This window comes from Leiobunum rupestre, chromosome 7, assembly GCF_980474605.1.
Source record: "Leiobunum rupestre chromosome 7, qqLeiRupe1.1.hap1, whole genome shotgun sequence".
In the NCBI taxonomy this organism is placed as follows: Eukaryota; Metazoa; Arthropoda; class Arachnida; order Opiliones; family Sclerosomatidae; genus Leiobunum; species Leiobunum rupestre.
The window spans coordinates 964,435-984,587 of record NC_143390.1 but is presented as its reverse complement, the minus strand read 5'-3'; the positions used below and the strand labels follow the sequence as shown (position 1 = coordinate 984,587).

Genomic DNA, 20,153 nt, shown 5'->3' with positions numbered 1-20,153 from the left:
CATTGGCTCATTCACCAGAAGGACACAAAGCTGTTTCTTTCCCCCATTCATCCATCTCGTTCACCAACTCCTTTCCCCATTGTCTCATTCACCGGATGGACACATAGCTGTTGCCTGGCTACCGCCGTTCACCCGCTCCTTTCCCCCATTGCTATCCCCATTCACTGATACCTTATCTCTCTCTCGTTCACCAGCTCCTTTCCCCCATTGTCTCATTCACCAGAAGGACACAAACCTGTTGTTTTCCCCCTGGCTCCCGCCGTTCACTGGATCCTTCTCGTTCACCCACTCCTTTCCCCCATTGCTTTCTTCCCTTCTTAATCACCAGCTGCTTTCCGCATTCACTGGATACTTTGCCTTATCTCTCGTTCACCAGTTGCTTTCCCCCGTTCTCCAGAATTTGTTTTAATCGCGCAGATTTCTGAAGGATGGAATTTACCCCTCTGTACTCTTAAACCTCCCGCGTTAACCATAATTTCCACTATCGTTTCCGAACCCCTTAATTTCTAATCCATAGGCAATAAAAACAAGAAATATACATTTCCAATTTTATTTTACTTTTAATTACATAATTGCGTAAAACAGGTTCTATGACTAATCCATAATTATATATATATAATCCGTTTAAATCGTAATTAATTCGAAACTGATATAAACAATTTCATTTAAAGGGGCGAAACGATCTCCTGCAACTTAATTTAATTAAAAGTTCTAACTCACGTATTTTTAGTGTTTAGCAGCAGTATCGTCTGACATACGAGGGACAGTCACAAACGTCGTCTTCTTCAGGTACAGGTGAGATGCATTTGTCAGCGACCGTAGTTACTTTTGGCGTAGGTGGAATGTCCCATTCTAGCGAGATGTACTTTTTTTCCGGTGGTGAATTATCCCTCGACGGACAGTTCGGGAAGCATCTGGCGTGTTCAAGTTCTGGTACGTCTCCTGATTTCCAGTGTTCTAAGATTCCATGGCACTTGCAACATCGTACTTCATCGCCTCGTTGAATATAGTAGAATCCAGCCTTCGCTAGTCCCTCCTTAGCAACATGTGGATTTCTCCAGTGACGAAAAGTTTCAAGTCGATACGCTTCGATGTCCATACTGTAAAACTGATAGTTTCTATAAGCTATTGCCGACATTCTTAAGCCTAATTGGTTAAGCCTAAATTTCAATAAATTAAGTTTTTCTATTTATTTTGGTTAGACTCTAAGACTATTTGGCTAGAAACTAAGTCTATTTACTTCAAATACGCTACATTTTCAATTTAAACAATGCCTAATTTCCCTCTACAGTAAAATAATAAAGTCACTTACTTTTACGGAAATCCTTAAGCCTTTGCCTGTAAATAGAGTCGAGAGGTCTGCGTACGGAGTGCGAAAATCTACGTGTCTCTTCTCGAGGGGGTCCAGGAACTAAAAGAATGCGGAGTCGTATATCTAGAGATCAAATAACACTCGAAACTACAAGTAAATCCTGATTTCTCCTTTGCTGAAACAAATTGACGTCGCGGGAGATTGTAAAACATAACCAAAAATAGAGGTTACTGCTCATCGGTTAGCGATAAAAAATTCGTCACGTGTTAAATTAGGCAAATTAGAATAGCTGAAAATACATTGCGCTTACTTACCCCTAATTTACTTCTGATACAACTTTCATAAACCAATGATAGTTCCGTACGACGAAAAGAAAGCTATGGGGCGTGTAGATAAGATAAGACTCTTAAGCTTAAAATTTATTGAGATAACGAAAACTTCAGGTAAGAAATGATCGCCATGATTACTAGTGGAAATAAAAACCCACTGACGCCATATCTTAAGTGCCCGTGGAACAACCCACTGACGTTATATCAGGAGGACCTCTAACGAGAGTTTTCTGAACTTATTATCGTGTTCGTTAGCAACGAAGTTACCAACCTTAACCCTTAGCAATCACAGCGTATCGAGGCAACCTTTTACTAACCTTGATCTAAGCCTACATGCTAAACCTAGTTTTCTCAATATGGTTAAATTTCTACGCTAAAATTCTCAATATAAACGCTTTTTTTTTCAATATGTAAATTGTTTTAAATATGTCTAAAAAAAATATAGTCTTCTACTACAAATAAAAATAGTAAATTACTTTCTACGCTAATCTTAATCCTACACACAACCTAATTAAGGCCTAATTTTCTGTCTAATACATTTCCAAAATATAAAAGAATGCCTAAAAATATCATTTTAAATATAGTAAAATAGAAACTTACGTTTTTATCTTCGACGGTCGGAAGTCCTTAAGCCTATGCCGAAAAATAGAGCTGGCGAACGGGTAAAAAACGGAGCAAAAAACTGCGTGACCTTCAATGACAGTTCCCTACGACGAAAATAAAGCTATTGGGCGTGTAGATAACGAGACTTTTCGGATCTTATTATCGTGTGGAAAAATAAAAAACCCCATTGCTCAAAGTTCAGTTATCTTATTAAACGTGCTCGCGCACTGAAAAATGAAACGAGTCACGTGAGAATCTGTACATCACGAGCCCTATCGAGTATTTTTGGTACTATGAAATGTTATCAATTGTACGCGCTCGCGCGGGAAAAATGAACGAATCACGTGAGAATCGGTACGTCACGAGCCCCCTATCGATAATTTTTGGTACTATGAAATTTTATCAATTGTACGCGCTCGCGCGGAAAAATGAACGAGTCACGTGAGAATCGGTATGTCACGAGCCCCTATCGAGTATTTTATTACTATGGAATGTTATCAATCTTACGCCTTCGCGCGGGAAAAATGAACCAAATCTTAAATTTTTTTGTCCTAAAAGTAATATTAAGCTCGGTACGGGTAAAGGGCTATTTGGAATTACTATGTAATAAACCTTGTTGAGGGGGTAGTAAAATTTTAGTCATAATTTTAACTTTACGTAGAACTAGGGCTTCGTCAACAAATTCAACTTTATACGCGTCAAGAGTGTCGCTAAATAGGGTAAAATCAATGTTGTTTCTAGTTAGAGAAACTAAGTTGTACACCGTTAATTAAAAAAAATATCGCAAAAAAATGTTTCCGTAAAGTTCAATTTCTTTTGATTCAGGTGCTAGAGCGTGACGTTTTATGAATCCGGCGCTCGTTATCAGATCCATGCAGCCGGGTGTATCTTTGTACCAGCGAATAAATATTTCACTATATTAGGATCAAAATAAATTTATTTATTTTATTTTTATACAGATTTTGTTTGTATTAATTTCAATTTTGGTAGTCGGTACCCGTTTCACCGAAGATGAAGATGCTTCGTTTTAATCAGCATTGTGTAAATCGCCGTGTAAAAAAACATCTAGCATTGTATTTACTTCCGCCTCCTCCTCGTCCGAGACCCCTACAATACGTCTCTCGATCTATAAAGTAAAGAAATCAAAATAATAAGCTAAACGATAATCCATACCTTCTATTCACTAGTTCAATGTATCACTGTCTCATATATCAACTATCGTACTTACATACATACACTAACATACTAACGCTTTAAAGTCTCAGCAAGTTTTTATGTTGAATAATCAAAGTTTTGAGTCGAATAATAATAATAATAATAATAATAATAAGATCTAAACAAATTTCAAGCTTACGTTAATGTATTCCCTCGAGTGAGGGCCCAATCTTTGAAAAATCTTCTCAATGACGACATGGGTAGCTAGATGGGCGTCAATGTAACCTTCTTCCTCTTGCAGGTTCAACTCACGTAAATACCAGTTTTTATATTTTCTTAACATTATTTATAACGTTCTAAACGAAAATTGTTTTTCGGTTGGTATATCCGGCTTAAAAGAAAACCTAAGAACTGCTTTAGTTACACTCATATCCACGTTATTTTCCATAGCTAATATAGAATGTAAAAATATAGAATGCGCACTCCTATATTTATACCAAATCAGAAATCACTTGAAATAATAACTTCATTTGGTACTTAAAAACAGGGAGACGAATGGAGAGGTGGGAGAAAGGGCTTTGGTAATTTATAAATTTTTATAATCAAATGTACCATAGCAAAAGTATGTAAATAATACAAGAAGTGTACTAATTAGAATTTTCGCTCGCCAGGTAATTTCGTTTGATTTCCTTTTCGCGCGGACGCAAATAACATGGTAACGCGACTACAGCGAACCGATAAAGCTAATTAATAAAATATTGTCAACCATTTGAAATTAGAAATGTTAAAATAAAACTTTCACAGATAAATCTAATTTATAAAATATTACAAGTTAGTTTGATTATAGGTTTTGAGTATTAGAAAAAACTGCGTTTCGATACATTACACGATGCGTTTAAGAGGTTAGAGGGAGATAAAAAATTCCCCGGCGAATCCATGCCGTCATCCGCAGCAGCAAAGACTATATATATATATATATATATATATATATATATATATATATATATACGCTTCGCCTCACTTAGATACGCGTATGCTTTGTTGACCTCTACAAGAGTTGCAGACCTAGACCAAACAACATTTTCTGTAGACTTTCGGTTTAAAGGTTGAAAATAAGATAGAAGACTTAATCAATATGTTTGGTGAAATATATTTTTCTCCTGAGGTTTGTGTAAATATGACTCAATTTTCATGATGACTATCAATTAGTTTCAACAGGAAATAAACATCCACATTAACAACAAAGGCTTCAACTTCTTTCAACTCAATTCAAAATAAAAGACAGTGACAATAAAAACCTTTAAAATATAAATCGCGAAGAAAATGAAGTAACGCTACTTTTAAAATTAGTATAAAAATGTTTAAACACCCTGAAAACGTAAAAATTCATATAGGACAACACCAAAATACATGTTTACTGAGCTTAGCACTCTACTTTTTCAATCCTCTATTCTCAATGGTGACCTCTATTTTTACCATTGTCTGCTTCGTAAACTTTATGGATGCATTGGGAGGGCTCAAATTAAGCTAAGGGATACACTTCTAACCATATTAAAGTATCAATTTTAATTAAAGGAATTTTACTAAAAGATGAAATTCAACGTAAGTGTTGTTTTGCTATCTGAAATTCGAAAACCACGAAGGCTGTACAGGGGGTACTTAAGTTGATTTTAATATTTTTTAGAAATAACTTAAGTATACAGCGAAATAATCATTAGTGGTATCTAATATTTTTAAGAGCCTACATAGGGATAAAAATAACATATATATATATATATAGGTTAACTCAAATAAATAAATAAATATATTCATAATGGATTATAAGTTTTCAAAAGGTGTGTATTATATTTAATTTCTTACATTTCGTATCATTATTTAATGATTTTTTTATTTTTAAAAAAGTATGTCTTACTCTGAAGTCACACTCTGGTTTTGGAGTTACAGCTTCAATTTTTGATGGTGTCCCCGCCGTGTACTTTACAAACGGTGTTAATAGTACCGTTGTCTCAATTCAATCTTAGGATTGTCTTACTGAAAAATGGTCCTATGTCATTGACGCTCTGGTGTCACAAACAGGAATACGAATTACCCTACCAACGCCTACTATTGAGCAGTATTCGGATTGCTGTTACAACCATTATTTTCGCGTAACGTCGACAGGCGGAGAGTTTAATTGGATTCTGGAACCATTTAGTCAAAAGTATTTGCTAGATGAAATGTGTTTAACTGGGAGTTTGACGCTTAGCGTACCCCAGGTAATTGCGTTTGATCAGTGTAAACTCAGAATTGATGAGCAACTTTCCGTACTTCGGCAAAATCAATCATCCATCACCACAATGTATGAAGTTCTCGAACAAAAATTCAGAACTTTCTATAGTGTTTTCCAACCTTTGGAGAGGAGAGAGAATCCCTGTGGGTTTTTAGAACTATACAGTGGATTCCGTCTCTCAAACGAGTATTCTAAGAATTTGGAAAACCTCTTTTTAGAAAAATTCTGTGGGAATTGCCCCTTTGAAATATGTTCTCTAATGAATTATTGTTTGGACGATATAAAACATTTACAATTACTGTTGGGAGACATACTGTAATTTTCTAATCAATAAACAAATACGAACCATTTTCATGTTTTATTATTATTAGGATTATGGATGAAAAAAAAACACACATTAAATATTTTTTTCAAATATCTGTAGAACCGAAGCCTCTCGATCCTCTTTCTGTATCTTCTTCAATTTGCTAATACAAACCCAAACAGGAAAATTGAAATAATAATAATAATAATTTTGGATGGTGGAACATATCAATTTAACTCACAAGGCATTCCATTGGGTCTGGCATCGAAATACATTCGCAGATAAGTTGAGCTATTCCATCGCCTCTAAAGATTTTAAATGCGTTTTTCCCGTGATTAATCAAGACAACCCCTATTGAACCAGTGTAATCTTTATCTATCACACCTGCTAAAACATCAATACCATGTTTTACGGAAAGGGCTAGAAATAAATAAATAAATATAAAACATGGTATTCGTTAAATATATATATATAATATTACCAATACGTCCGTAGCAGAAATCAGGTATAACTACTCTTAAATCAGTATTTATTAGTTATCTTGCCATGGGGGCTACAACAGTTATATGCACTACATAAATCAAGACCTGCAGAACCAGGTGTTTCTCGTGTAGGCGCGCATGCATATTTCGTTAATCTTACGAATTTCAGAATTTGCTGAGGAATTTCCATTATGGATAAATATTAAAGACAAATATTCAAACGGGTAAAGAAGTTTCCAACTCAAATGACAAGTTTTACGAAAAAATTCCTTTTATAGCGTTTAACTCGATTTAAAATTCTTTAGATACGCTACTTAAGATAATCTATGTAGTTTTCTTGTAAACAGATCTTGTTATAGTGAAGATTAGTTGATTAAGCTAAGCAATTTACGAGCGACGTCATCGCGTACTTGTAATTAAGAAAGTTAGTACTAAGTTTTACGATTTTGCTTAAAACTATGATTTTAAATTGATAAAGTGAAACACGTAAAGTGTCCCTGACCAAAATTGCTTCACAAAAACATCTGTACCGATTAATAAGATACGAGTATGATAACGATTTCTAGGAACGAAGAAAAGTCAATAGACATTTATTTGTAAATTATTCACAATTTTATTTATTTATTTATAAAACGAACAACCGTTCGGTCTCGCGGGTATTTAGGGTAGTGGCAACAACCCGTGAGATAGAACGCTAAGCACTCCTCCTGTCGACGGCTTCTCTTCGACCCTCTTCTTCCACAGTACGTACAGCGGAGATGGGGCGGGAACTCCTTTATCAGATGCCCGGGGAAGTGTTTGGTATAGGTATTACCATGTCGAAAAATTACACCCATTTGATAATGCGCGCATTCTCGACCCCAGCCAAAATAGAGTGTTCCACCTCTAACATCCAATTCTTCCGTACATTCACCGCAGTGAAAGCAAATCATAGACTCGGATGCCGTACTGACGTACTCATTTCCCGAGGCCAAAGTTATGGAAATAGGATCCATTACTATAAAATTAGTGAGAATGAATGATTGAATATAATATACAAAGTTTAGAATTTACAATTGAGGTATTTCTACGTACTTTGTCCCTCGAACCGATTCCGAAACAATTCGAATTGGCTGTTTTCTTAATACTGTTTACCCTTTTTATACTCGAAAAAAAAAGGGTGAGGGGGTTGGAAGAGATGTGAAATCATGGCTTAAGTGGATTTCTTTTTAAAGAATATTAAGTATTTTAAATAGCCCCAATGTCTTCGTCAAATGGTTGAATCACTGTTTAAGTATTTTTCTTTGTTAAATATGAAAGTGGATTTCTTTTTAAAGAATATAAAGTATTTTAAATAGCTTCAAAAGATAATATCATATTAATCAGAACCATTTTATTAAGCTCGTAAAATATACAATTGTTAATGGAAAACACTTGAGTTTTCCTCCGAACCTGTATATAAGGATTTCACATTCAAAAAAACGAGTTATTCTTTCTCTCATTTTATAATAGAAGTTAATTTCGTTATAATGGAAGTTAATTTCGTTAAGTTAACTGAATTTGCTTTTACACCTACAAGCGCTTCTACACAGTCGGCCGGTATGGATTTGAGATCCGCTTATGATTATGTGATAGGTGATGGGGATAGGACTATGGTGAAGACGGATTTGTCTATTAAAGTACCTCAGGGCACGTACGCATTCATCTTCCTATTTAGTTAAGATTTTTAGTTCAAGCTCCTAATATTATCATTATAATAATTTAAAGCGCCCCGTTCCGGTCTTGCGCTACATTATGGCATCGATGTACTTGCGGGCGTAATTGATCGAGACTATAGTGGGAACGTCTGTGTCATTCTCATCAACCATGGAAATTCCAAATTAAGAGGGGGGATAAGATAGCACAACTGATTTGTGAATGTATTATATACCCATCAGCTGTAGAATGTAATGTAAGTTTTATTCAATTTAATATCTACATAAAAAAGGACTTGATTTCTTTAATCGACAGCTGTTAGATGAAACTGAAAGAGGATGTGGAGGTTTCGGTTCTAGCGGTATAAATTGATAGTATGCCGATCAAAATGTGTTTAAATAAAAAAAATATTTAAAATGAATAGTAAACAATTTTTATTCGGTTTTACTACTTTCATTGAAAAACTGCGCTAATTGCCGCAATTTATACAAGGCGCAATTCTTATTTCCAGTGTGATATTGACAATTAAATTTAAAATCTAATTTATTGAGATAACTATATTTAGAACATCCATTATCTTCCAAGTTTCCCACATTGCGTTTTAAGAGTTTAGAAAAAATTACACTTTTTTTCTGAGCCCTTGGCGTAAAACTTCGTCGACTTATCGGAAATGAGCGAGAATACACCTGATAAGTCATCTTCCCCTTCGTTCCACAGTAGACTGCAAATATTACGGGAAATCCACGAATTTGTATGTTTATCGTTGATAGTTAAGTCTCCGTATGGGAACGGAGCTTTGAAGTGGAAGACTCCATTTTCTCCTGTTTCCGTTATGAAAAACGCCACCTCTTTTACAACGTACTCGCCGTTCTAGGTGAAAGAACAACTTTTATTACAAAATATACAATGCAACTTTATAGTTGCGAATCTTACTTACTTCACTTAGCTTTTATAAATTATTCTTTAAAGAAAGCAAACGGAATGATGCTTTTGTCTCTCCCGACGCGTCTTATATACCGGTATTATCTCGTAGTAAATACACACGCTCGATATCAAGTAGGGATCGGGGATTTCTGATCGTTTTTTTCGGAAAATTCCTGATTATACGATTAATCTAAAATTTTACAGAAAATTTATCAATAAAATCTTGAAATATTTTATCTGATAAAGTTTTAGTATGAAAAAATACATCCGACATTTTAATCGTTAGAAGTACGACATCGCCAAACCTTTTCAAAAATACATTTTTCATAAAAATGATTCTGAGGTTTTATCAATTGGACTAGGGAATTAATTTTTAATCAAAGAAAAAACGACGAAATTAAAGCTTTTTAAATCAACTGAAATTGTATATTTTCGGAAAACAGCAGATGTTTTTTATCAAACTTCTTCGATGGTTAAGAGTAAATTTCAAATATTTATTTTTCCGAAAGTAAATAAAGTGGAATGAAACCCAAAATATATATACGATAAACTTCTATCTATTCATCTATGGTAAAAGGGAAGCGATTTTAAAATGTGCCGTAAATTCGACTTACAAAAAAAGCTAGCTTATCAATAAACAGTGTCAGTATAAGGACCGTGACGTTGCACAGTGTACTGGGAGACCAAATTTGTGGCTTAAAATCCACAGCGTAATTACCTACAATATTTATAGATATTTGGCTTTGTTTCGGTGAGATGATTTCACAAATATAACTTTGAAGACGATAGCGCCACCTGGTGGCTACTTCGTCTACAGGTGGCGCTACAAGTTCGTTCTATTGATATATGATAAACCTACCGTAAGGTTTTTTACACGAAGTAACGTTGTATTTGGACGTCGTCGAACCTTGCAAAAATTGAGTTTTACAATGAAAATAACTGAAATTTGTTCATTTCTGTTTATTTAAACCCTAAATATCTCAAAATGGCGCACAAATGCGTGTCTACAAATTGCACGGAAACATTCTTCTGTATTTTGTCAGTATATTTCGAAACTTTCAGCTCGATATCTCGTGGAACTTAACAATAATCATAATCAGACATAGACTAATACCCCATACACCACTAAAGCTTGCAACTTATAAGGGGTACGTTCAGTAGCAGTCAACGGAAAAAACCCGATGGCTTTGATTATTTCCACCGATGAGCTTTTTCGTCAATATGACGTCGTAAGGTGCTGAACGCTTTTATTCAGTCATCGGTGTTTTTTAAAATGGCGTAGCTTTTATTGTAGTTTTAAGTCAGTCATGACGTCAGTCATCGGAAAAACCGATTCTTCCAGCCGATGACTTCCGTGAGTAACAGATGACTATCGAGACGTCATAACCGGAAACGCGAAAAAGCATACATTAGGACAGCGGTTCCCAAAAGGTGTTCCGCGGAACCCTAGGGTTCCGTGGAAGGATCACAGGGGTTCCGAGAATTCGCAGCGCGGCCATCTTTGTTTGTGTCAAGAGTCTTTTAAGATAAGTAAAAAAATTAGTTGGGGTTCCATGAGATTTATGTGGATAATTTAGGGTTCCATAGCAAAATAAATTTGGGAACCACTGCATTAGGAAGCCGATGTCACTGATTAGTAATTGGAGAGCCCGATGAGTGCTGCTGAAAGCAGCCACTGCCTTTAAACCAGTGACTGGGTTACAACGCGTAGGATTGTGGTGGCAAGCCCTTCATGCCACGCGAGATAACCATCAGCTCCCTACACTTTCTATTACCGTTAACCTAAGAAGGTTTTTATGGGAACGGGAAACCGAAGATATCGGGATAGAATTCTAAGCAAAAGGATAGTTTCTGGAATTGAACCCAATGCCACTAGCTGGGATCGAACCCGGCTCCTCTTGCTGCTATCGAGCGAATGGAATACTCGGAATTTTCGATTTATTTTAAACGGCGGAGCGTACTGACGGGTAGATCGAAAGAAACGCTAAAAAACGTCTCGACATAAACATTCTCCCTAGTATTTTTCTATGGAAACGGCTGTCTAGTAAGCGTAGCGTATATAGTCTTTGCCGGGTCCAGACCCCTTCCCCCTTGGGTCTACCTTTGATTGACCTAAATTTGCGCCCCTTCGCGACCCCCTCTTAATATTCACATACTTGAACCCCCCTTGTGGAATTTCTTTTTACGCCACTGCCCTATCGTAATTACGGGCCTGCCTCTACAGGGTGCTAGATCTTTGAATGGCAAACATACCTAGCATATTTTAACCTAGGAGCAACAAACACAAGGAGAACGCAGCTATCCTTTAAACACGCTAACGAAGGGTTGTGTACGAATTTCATTGGACGAGCGTCACGAGCCTTTACGCTGAACGTTTTACGGGCTGGGGGAAGACAATTTCCGAATTTTCCCCTTCCGACGGCAGCAGGCGCTAAAGTGTCTAGCCAATTAAAAATGTACAAAAGAAAATGCACGACTTTTGACGTGTTGCGTTCTCCTTGTGTGGGGTGTTGTGTTTGTTGCTCCTAGTTTTAACGATCCTTTGAAATTATTTTTCATAATAATCCAATAATTCGTCTTTGATTACTCGAGCACTTTGCGGAACACTGTTTATAATAGTCATGTTTTTCGGACTCATTGCTAATAGCATTTGCTTAAACGAAGCGTGTTCAATTGAAGCAAAGGGTTGATCCGTCGCAACCACCCATTTTTTAAGGCATGCCATAGCGTAATCCGTCTCGGCTTTGCTAGCCTGAAATAGACAGTAAAGATGATGTCTGTGATATTAACAACTTGCAGCTAACCCCGCTCCAACGCCCCTTACTTTAAATAAAATATAAAAGTTACCGTGAACGGCTCCTTAATCGCGCAGAAGATTTCAGGGGCGTGATTCTACTCTTATCGTTAGCTACTTAACGAAAATAATTTTTCGTTAGCTAATATAATTTCAATGGAGCCAACGAAAATTTTCTTTCGTTAACTCCTAACGATAAGAGTAGAATCGCGCCCCTGGATGTTTTCGTTCAAGGTGATAGCGTTGATGACTCGTTCCTATGATCTTACTGTCCGCCGGGGTTTTATGTACCCTAAAATAAAATAAAACCTTTATTCGGCGATGAGTTTCTGAGCAATATTACTAACTTACTTCACAATATTTGACAGCTTGTAGTGTCTTCCAGCACGATGAAGTTACTCCAAACCAGGCTTCTTAATTTGCGAGACCTACCTTCTATGGCTACGGTAGACGCATCATTCTCAGCCGCTTCGATCATGATTAATCACGAAAGTTATACGAAAAATATTTGTGAAATAGCGAGGCGCTTATGATAAGTCAATTCGATTGCGCGAGTTTCGGGTTTTAAACGTTTAATAAAAAATGCTGAACTTCAGTATTTATTTTTTCCGTTAATATTTAAACATATTTTTTATAATTCAATTTTAGTAAAAAAATAATCAAAAAGGAAAAACACTGAGTTATGATTTTTTCGATAAACTGTAGAACTATTAGATTTCTTTTGCGGAAAAAGTATGTAGACGAAATTTTTGTATATGATTAAAGATTGCACAGAGCCTAAGCAATTGAAAGTATGAACTGATAAAAAACCTATAAGAGGGCACCATGTTTAAAAATACATAATGTTTTATTTATTCGGATAAAATTAATCGGAAAATGTGGAAGTTATTTTTATTCAAATAATTTATTTTTGATAAAAGGCGCTCTTCCTTATTTATGAATAAAAGTTAATCAATCCCCGAGCCCTAATATCAAGTTCTTATCTTATAAACTTATCTCTATAGTCTCGAACTATCACCCAGCTCTATCGAAATTTAATTCTCAACCATTCCTGATTTAGAACTCTCACCCAGCAAAAAATTAAAATGTAAATTTAACGTACACCTCAGCCTTTCCTGATTTAGAACTCTCATCCAGCAAAAAATTCAATTGTAAATTTAACGTATACCTCAGCCTTTCCTGATTTAGAACTCTCATCCAGCAAAAAATTCAAATGTAAATTTAACGTACACCTCAGCCTTTCCTGATTTAGAACTCTCACCCAGCAAAAAATTCAAATGTAAATTTAACGTACACCTCAGCCTTTCCTGATTTAGAACTCTCACCCAGCAAAAAATTCAAATGTAAATTTAACGTACACCTCAGCCTTTCCTGATTTAGAACTCTCATCCAGCAAAAAATTCAAATGTAAATTTAACGTACACCTCAGCCTTTCCTGATTTAGAACTCTCACCCAGCAAAAAATTCAAATGTAAATTTAACGTACACCTCAGCCTTTCCTGATTTAGAACTCTCACCCAGCTAAAAATTCAAATGTAAATTTAACGTACAGCTCAGCCTTTCCTGATTTAGAACTCTCACCCAGCAAAAAATTCAAATGTAAATTTAACGTACACCTCAGCCTTTCCTGATTTAGAACTCTCACCCAGCAAAAAATTCAAATGTAAATTTAACGTACACCTCAGCCTTTCCTGATTTAGAACTCTCATCCAGCAAAACTCTATGCAAATAAGAAAGAAAAATGTGGAATAGGATTTAGTTTTGGTTATCGTTTTGTTTATACTGTAATAGCAACAATACTAAGATGACTTTTCGATAAAGGAATAGTTTTGCAGAACTTTTTTATATTATCGCGTTTTGATCCTTATTACCGTATGGATTTCTACACAATTGAAGAATATAAATCACTGTTTAATTAAAAGAAGATTAAATATTAGCGGTATATAAGGCTCTCATACAAATTCCCCGTTTTCTAGATTTGAGGTTTGCTTTTAAGCATCACTGTAATTAAGAAATAAATATAAAAACATAATGCAACTAATTTTTTTAGCTGAGTGTAATACCATGAGGATTGAGTTCTTTTATTTATCTGATAATGATATTTTTCTCACGGTACAAACAATTTTACTAATAATGGCTTCACAAACTCTTTTCTCCAGAAACGATTTACCTGAATATATAGAATTAATTTCCGAATAGTTTAAATTATTTATAGCTTCTGAGAGGTGTAATTCAACCCTCAGATCCCACTCCATCATTAAACAATCATGCTTTATTTGGGAAGGGTGGTCTATTTCACAACCGTAACATTTTTTCGCTATATAATCACGAATTTGATTCTCTACATTTTGACTAATAAGATTATGAACGCGTTTAACCTCGTTGAGATAGACCTTAAACTCATCGTAAACATCTATAAGTTTTTTCCAAGAAGATCTGGCTATAGCTAAACCTTCTTTACTATGGAAAAGCATCCCGTATGAGGGTCCAGTTCCATGGTACATTACTCGGATGTCAACCATTTTCAGGTCACGGTAAATACACAGTTTTATCCGTCTAGTTGTTGATCCTTCGAAGAACCATGTAGAACCGTTAGCAGATTCAGTATCGAAGAATGATGAGATGTCTTCACGCTTCATCCACAATTGTTGGAATTCATTTTCGGTTAGAGTAATCCCACTTCCGCCATCCAACACTCCTAGTCTTATTTCACATTCCGCCGTGATAGTAACACCTTTAGCTCGAGATACTGGAAACGTTTTAAGGTCATCCCTAAAATAAAGGATACCAGTTATTAATAACTTATGGAAATTATAGATATAGAGCTTTGATTTACTTACATTGTTCAGCTTTCGGAGATTTTAGCGAAAATACACCAACCATCGATCTTATATAGGGTGGTCATAAATAAATGTGATGACGTTTTCCAATAACTTATGATAAATAGTTCTCATCAGTATCGTCTTTTTAAAAAATACTGAATTTACACACATCTCCACCTCATTTTTTAGGGTTAATATTCCGATATTGTTGATAAGGTTTTTAATCTCAACTTAAGATATTCCACTTGAGTCAACCTGATCTTGGACACGTGCGTTTATACACGATACAACAAAAATTCCAATACATTCGCAACCTATTCCACCTACTATTACTAAAAAACTTAAAGTTTTAACATACAACACCCACCACTACTTAATAAACAAGCCGGACACAAATTTATAATGTTTTACATCTCGGAAACGCGCTCGCGTGCGGAAAATATCGCGGAAAACGCGTTCGCATGCGGAAAACGCGTTGGTACTCGGAAAAATCCCCCGTCAAAATCATAAGCTCAGTCCCACCTCTACCATGGAAGAAAAGACTTAACATATCGTTTTAAGGAATCGGTCGCGTCAAATATAACGTAATCCCTTTGATCATTGTATATAGGTAAATGTTAATTTTTTCTGAATATCTGAGAGAAAATTAAGTAACAGTCTTCGATCTCCGTTGTTGGACTAGATCTTTAGTGTTGTTACGTGGAGCCATGTTTCCCACTGAATTTTAAATTATTTGACGCTATACAATCGGGGCGGTTAGCGTAGAAATTCTTTTCTTGTTCCATGTTTTTCTGTACATTTTCAATCTTCTGGAGCGTTCATTGTACATACAAAGTAAGTATTTTTCATTAATGTTTATTGTATTAGACAGTATTTGAACTTTAAGGCATATTATACTAAGTATGCTTAATTTAGGCCTACCCGATAGGAATCTGAATTAGGGTAAAAAATTAATTTTAGTATTTTGTTTTAGGCAAATTAATGAAATAATTATCATATAGAAGAAGTGAGTAAGACAAACTAGCGGATTACACATTAGGTAAATTTAGGTCTAGGGTGAAACATTAAGATTTCCTCCAGTGGGAACCCCCTACTGTACGTCTTAAAGTTAAAGTTTTATGTATTGTTCTGTTAGCCTTGAGGAGGGAGAGGACGAGGGAGGCTTCAGGATGGTTCTACAATTTGTGGAGCATCAATTATAATGCGACGACGGGACTACTGTCAATAGTAGTATAATTCTACTGTCGTTGCCCATTATTTTAAAATAAAAAAAATAAGTTTTATCACGAATCTATTTTCCTGCCCAACAATAATCATTTCAGTATATATCAACCTTTACAATATCCACGATTGTATGCAATTGCTCCAATAGTGTATTCTGCCTAGTTAATAGTCTCTAAGATTTCCTCCAGTGGGACCCACGAAACAGGATTAATTTTTATCAAAGTTGTATCAGAAGTAAATTAGGGCGAAGTAAGCGCAATGCATTTTCAGCTTTTATAATTTGCATAATTTAACACGTGACGAATTGTTTATCGCTAACCAATGAGCTGTAACCTCTATTTTTGGTTATGTTTTACAATCTCCCGTGACGTCAATTTGTTTCAGCCAAGGATAAATCAGGATTTACTTGTAGTTTCGAGTGTTATTTAATCTCTAGATATACGACTCAGCGTTCTTTTAGTTCCTGGACCCCCTCGAGAAGAAACACGTAGATTTTCGCGCTCCGTACGCCAACCTCTCGACTCTATTTACAGGCAAAGGCTTAAGGATTTCCGTAAAAGTAAGTTACTTTATTATTTTACTGTAAAGGGAAATTAGGCCTTGTTTAAATTGAAAATGTAGCATATTTGAAGTAAATAGACTTAGTTTCTAGCCAAATAGTCTTAGAGTCTAACCAAAATAAATAGAAAAACATAATTTTTTGAAATTTAGGCTTAATCAATTAGGCTTAAGAATGTCGGCAATAGCTTATAGAAACTATCAGTTTTACAGTATGGACATCGAAGCGTATCGACTTGAAACTTTTCGTCACTGGAGAAATCCACATGTTGCTAAGGAGCAACTAGCGAAGGCTGGATTCTACTATATTCAACAAGCCGATGAAGTACGATGTTACAAGTGCCATGGAATCTTAGAACACTGGAAATCAGGAGACGTACCAGAACTTGAACACGCCAGATGATTTCCGAACTGTCCGTCGAGGGATAATTCACCATCGGAAAAAAGTACATCTCGCTAGAATGGGACATTCCACCTACGCCAAAAGTAACTACGGTCGCTGACAAATGCATCTCACCTGTACCTGAAGAAGACGACGTTTGTGTCTGTCCCTCGTATGTCAGACGAAACTGCTGCTAAACACTACAAATACGTGAGTTAGAACTTTTAATTAAATTAAGTTGCAGGAGATCGTTTCGCCCCTTTAAATGAAATTGTTTATATCAGTTTCGAATTAATTACGATTTAAACGGATTATATATATATATATATATATATATATATAATATCGGATTAGTCATAGAACCTGTTTTACGCAATTATGTAATTCAAAGTAAAATAAAATTGGAAATGTATATTTCTTGTTTTTATTTCCTATAGATTAGAAATTAAGGGGTTCGGAAACGATATTGGAAATTATGATTAACGCGGGAGGGTTAAGAGTAGAGAGGGGTAAATTCCATCCTTCAGAACTCTGCGCGATTAAAACAAATTCTGGAGAACGGGGGAAAGCAACTGGTGAACAAGAGATAAGGCAAAGTATCCAGTGATGCGGAAAGCAGCTGGTGATTAAGAAGGGAAGAAAGCAATGGGGGAAAGGAGTGGGTGAACGAGAAGGATCCAGTGACCGGCGGGAGCCAGGGGGAAAGCAACAGCTTTGTGTCCTTCTGGTGAATGAGACAATGGGGGAAAGGAGCTGGTGAACGAGAGAGATATAAGGTATCCAGTGAATGGGGATAGCAATGGGGGAAAGGAGCGGGTGAACGGCTGGAGCCAGGCAACAGCTTTGTGTCCATCCGGTGAATGAGACAATGGGGAAAGGAGCTGGTGAACGAGAAGGATGAATGGGGAAAAGCAACAGCTTTGTGTCCTTCTGGTGAATGAGAGATTAAGAAGGGATGAAAGCAATGGGGGAAAGGAGTTGGTGAACTAGAAGGATGAATGCGGGAAAGCAACAGCTTTGTGTTCTTCTGGTGAATGAGACAATGGGGGAAATGAGATGGTGAACGAGAGAGATAAGGTATCCAGTGAATAGAGATAGCAATGGGGGAAAGGAGCTGGTGAACGGCGGGAGCCAGGCAACAGCTTTGTGTCCTTCTGGTTAGTGAGAATTTCATTCTCATTCACCAAAAAACAAATCCCTTTTAAAGGAGAGATAAATTCACAGTTAAAATGAATCCACAAGTTACAGACCAGAAAACACTACATTAAACATGAGTTTATGATGCTAAGGATGAAATAGACATTATAACACACACTTAAAAATGTATGAATGAACAATTAATCCAAGGCTATCCGGACGTAAGAGTAGTTGAGTTTACGATTTAACTTTCAATTTATTCTCAATGCAGCCCATCTACCAAGTATTATCATCGTGACCTTTAAACCTGACCAGTTCGCTGAGGGAGGTCCAAGTCCCAACAAATATGACAAAGTCATCTGTTATAGTAAGTGTAAGGAGCTGTTGCCTCGCGTGGCTTAAAGGGCTTGCTATCACCCTGCTATGCATTATAAACCGTCCATCTGTTAAAAGGCATTATAAGTCACTAGATGACTTGGTGGTGCCTTGGGTAGTAGCCTACTGATTAAGCCTAGCTGAAATATCCAATTCCTCAGCATATAATAATTATTTTCTAATTGATTGGAAATTTGGGCAAACAATTAAAATATGCGACAGGTCTTCACACACTTCGCCACACAAAGGGCACACCGAGGGATCACTTAAAATGTCAGCCAGCCTCACCACAGTTGGAAGTGCTCCAGTACGGGATTGAATCAAGAGATAACTTGGTCTATCATTGGTGTAGAGCGCCTCAAGTCATACTGTTTCCTTTCTACTATACAATGATAAACTCAGATGTCGGTCAATGTTTTCCCTTCAATTTACGTCAGAATTTACTTTAACAACCTTTTCGATAATTTGGGTCCATTCATTAGCCGTAGTAGCCCGACCACTCTCTTAAAGCCTACACCGTACGTACTATCAACAAATTCCACTCGTCTGCACCAACGAGTCCATTGTCCATTTTCTTTTATATAGCGGAAAATCTTCAATCCGTTGATATCAACATGAGTCGACCCAAATACGTTAGTTTAGTCTCTCTCTGCACAAAGTTTGACCACACTTATTGACCCTTAATCACAGCTTTCGCTTGTAAAATACTTCCTCCAACGGCCGCCTTCCCCACAGCAAATCGCGTCTGATACAAACGACTCGGTGCAGCAACAGAATTAGCAAACTGTTCTCATCACCGAATAAACGTTATAAGATGGAAGACCTTTGTGTTTGATGGCCCCTTGTACGCGACCCGACTTTGCCCTGATTATATTTAAGGTGAAAAGGTAACTGTACAGTGTGGTTAATATAGCGCTCCCTTTAATTGAAAATTACTTTTAGGCTGATATAGTGAGCTTATTTATTTCATGTACAGGGTAGTTGAAATATTTTTCATAAAAAATAAACGGGGTGATTAATCAACCGGGACCATGGATTTTACTTTTAGGTAAAATCAATCTTTGTTTATTAATTTTAAGTGTAATAGTAATTTCAAACGACAGGGCGGTTGAGAAACAGTTTTAAATTAACGGGTGATTGAGAAATCATTAGTTTTCCACAAAAGTAATTTAAGGTTATCATAGTTCGTTTACTTTGTTTATTCAAATTTCATTTAAATATTCAAAAGTTTATGAATACATTAAGGGGAATGTGTTTTCTTAAATTTTGGCATCTTGTTTAATCCCACTTATTGGTTGTTATGAGTTACTATTTATTTTAAACTTCAGCTTGTTTCCGGTGTTGTAGTTGGTCAGAAATTATCTTGTGATTAAGAACCAATATGTTTGGTAATGATAATGATATTTTTGTTTTTGAAGAAAAACGTTTAGGTTTTCATAAACTTTTCGCTGGGTATTTTCAATTTCATTTGACCAATTGTTCAAATTTAATTTTTATATTCAAACAATTGATAATAACAATAAAACCCTTTTATTCGGTTTTAATTTATGTAATCAAGAAACCGATATTACTTCCTACTTTAAATTAAACTGAATTTTATTAATTAACAGTAAGAACATAGCGCCGCTGACGCCGATCATGAAAGTAAGGTTTACATGGAAAAATACGGTTTTAAGCCTAACGGGGATTTTCAACACCGACGCCCACCATCGTGGTGAGTTTCCGCTAGTGAAAACCAGCCCTTATTTTTAGGCGCACCGCCAACACCACCGCCTATAAATTTTGATCCCACCGCCAAATTGTTTATTA

At 36.0% G+C, this 20,153-nt stretch overlaps 1 protein-coding gene across 2 annotated transcripts in view; it reads right to left on the bottom strand.

Annotated features, from left to right (window-relative positions):
* Positions 1-595: 595 nt before the first annotated feature.
* The window catches only part of LOC149933856 (death-associated inhibitor of apoptosis 2-like), a 106,377-nt gene continuing 86,819 nt past the window's right edge, over positions 596-20,153 (bottom strand). Inside the window, exons 1-3 of one of the 2 annotated variants that reach the window (XM_090153915.1) lie at positions 2,242-2,342; positions 1,313-1,689; positions 596-1,108 (exon numbers count right to left, since the gene is read on the bottom strand). In XM_090153915.1, the coding sequence (XP_090010041.1) occupies positions 734-1,099 (366 nt within the window). In that variant the 5' untranslated portion in view covers positions 1,100-1,108; positions 1,313-1,689; positions 2,242-2,342 and the 3' untranslated portion in view covers positions 596-733. Of the gene's footprint in view, positions 1,109-1,312; positions 2,036-2,241; positions 2,343-20,153 lie in introns of those variants that run through there. The other variant, XM_090153916.1, reaches the window with a different exon arrangement.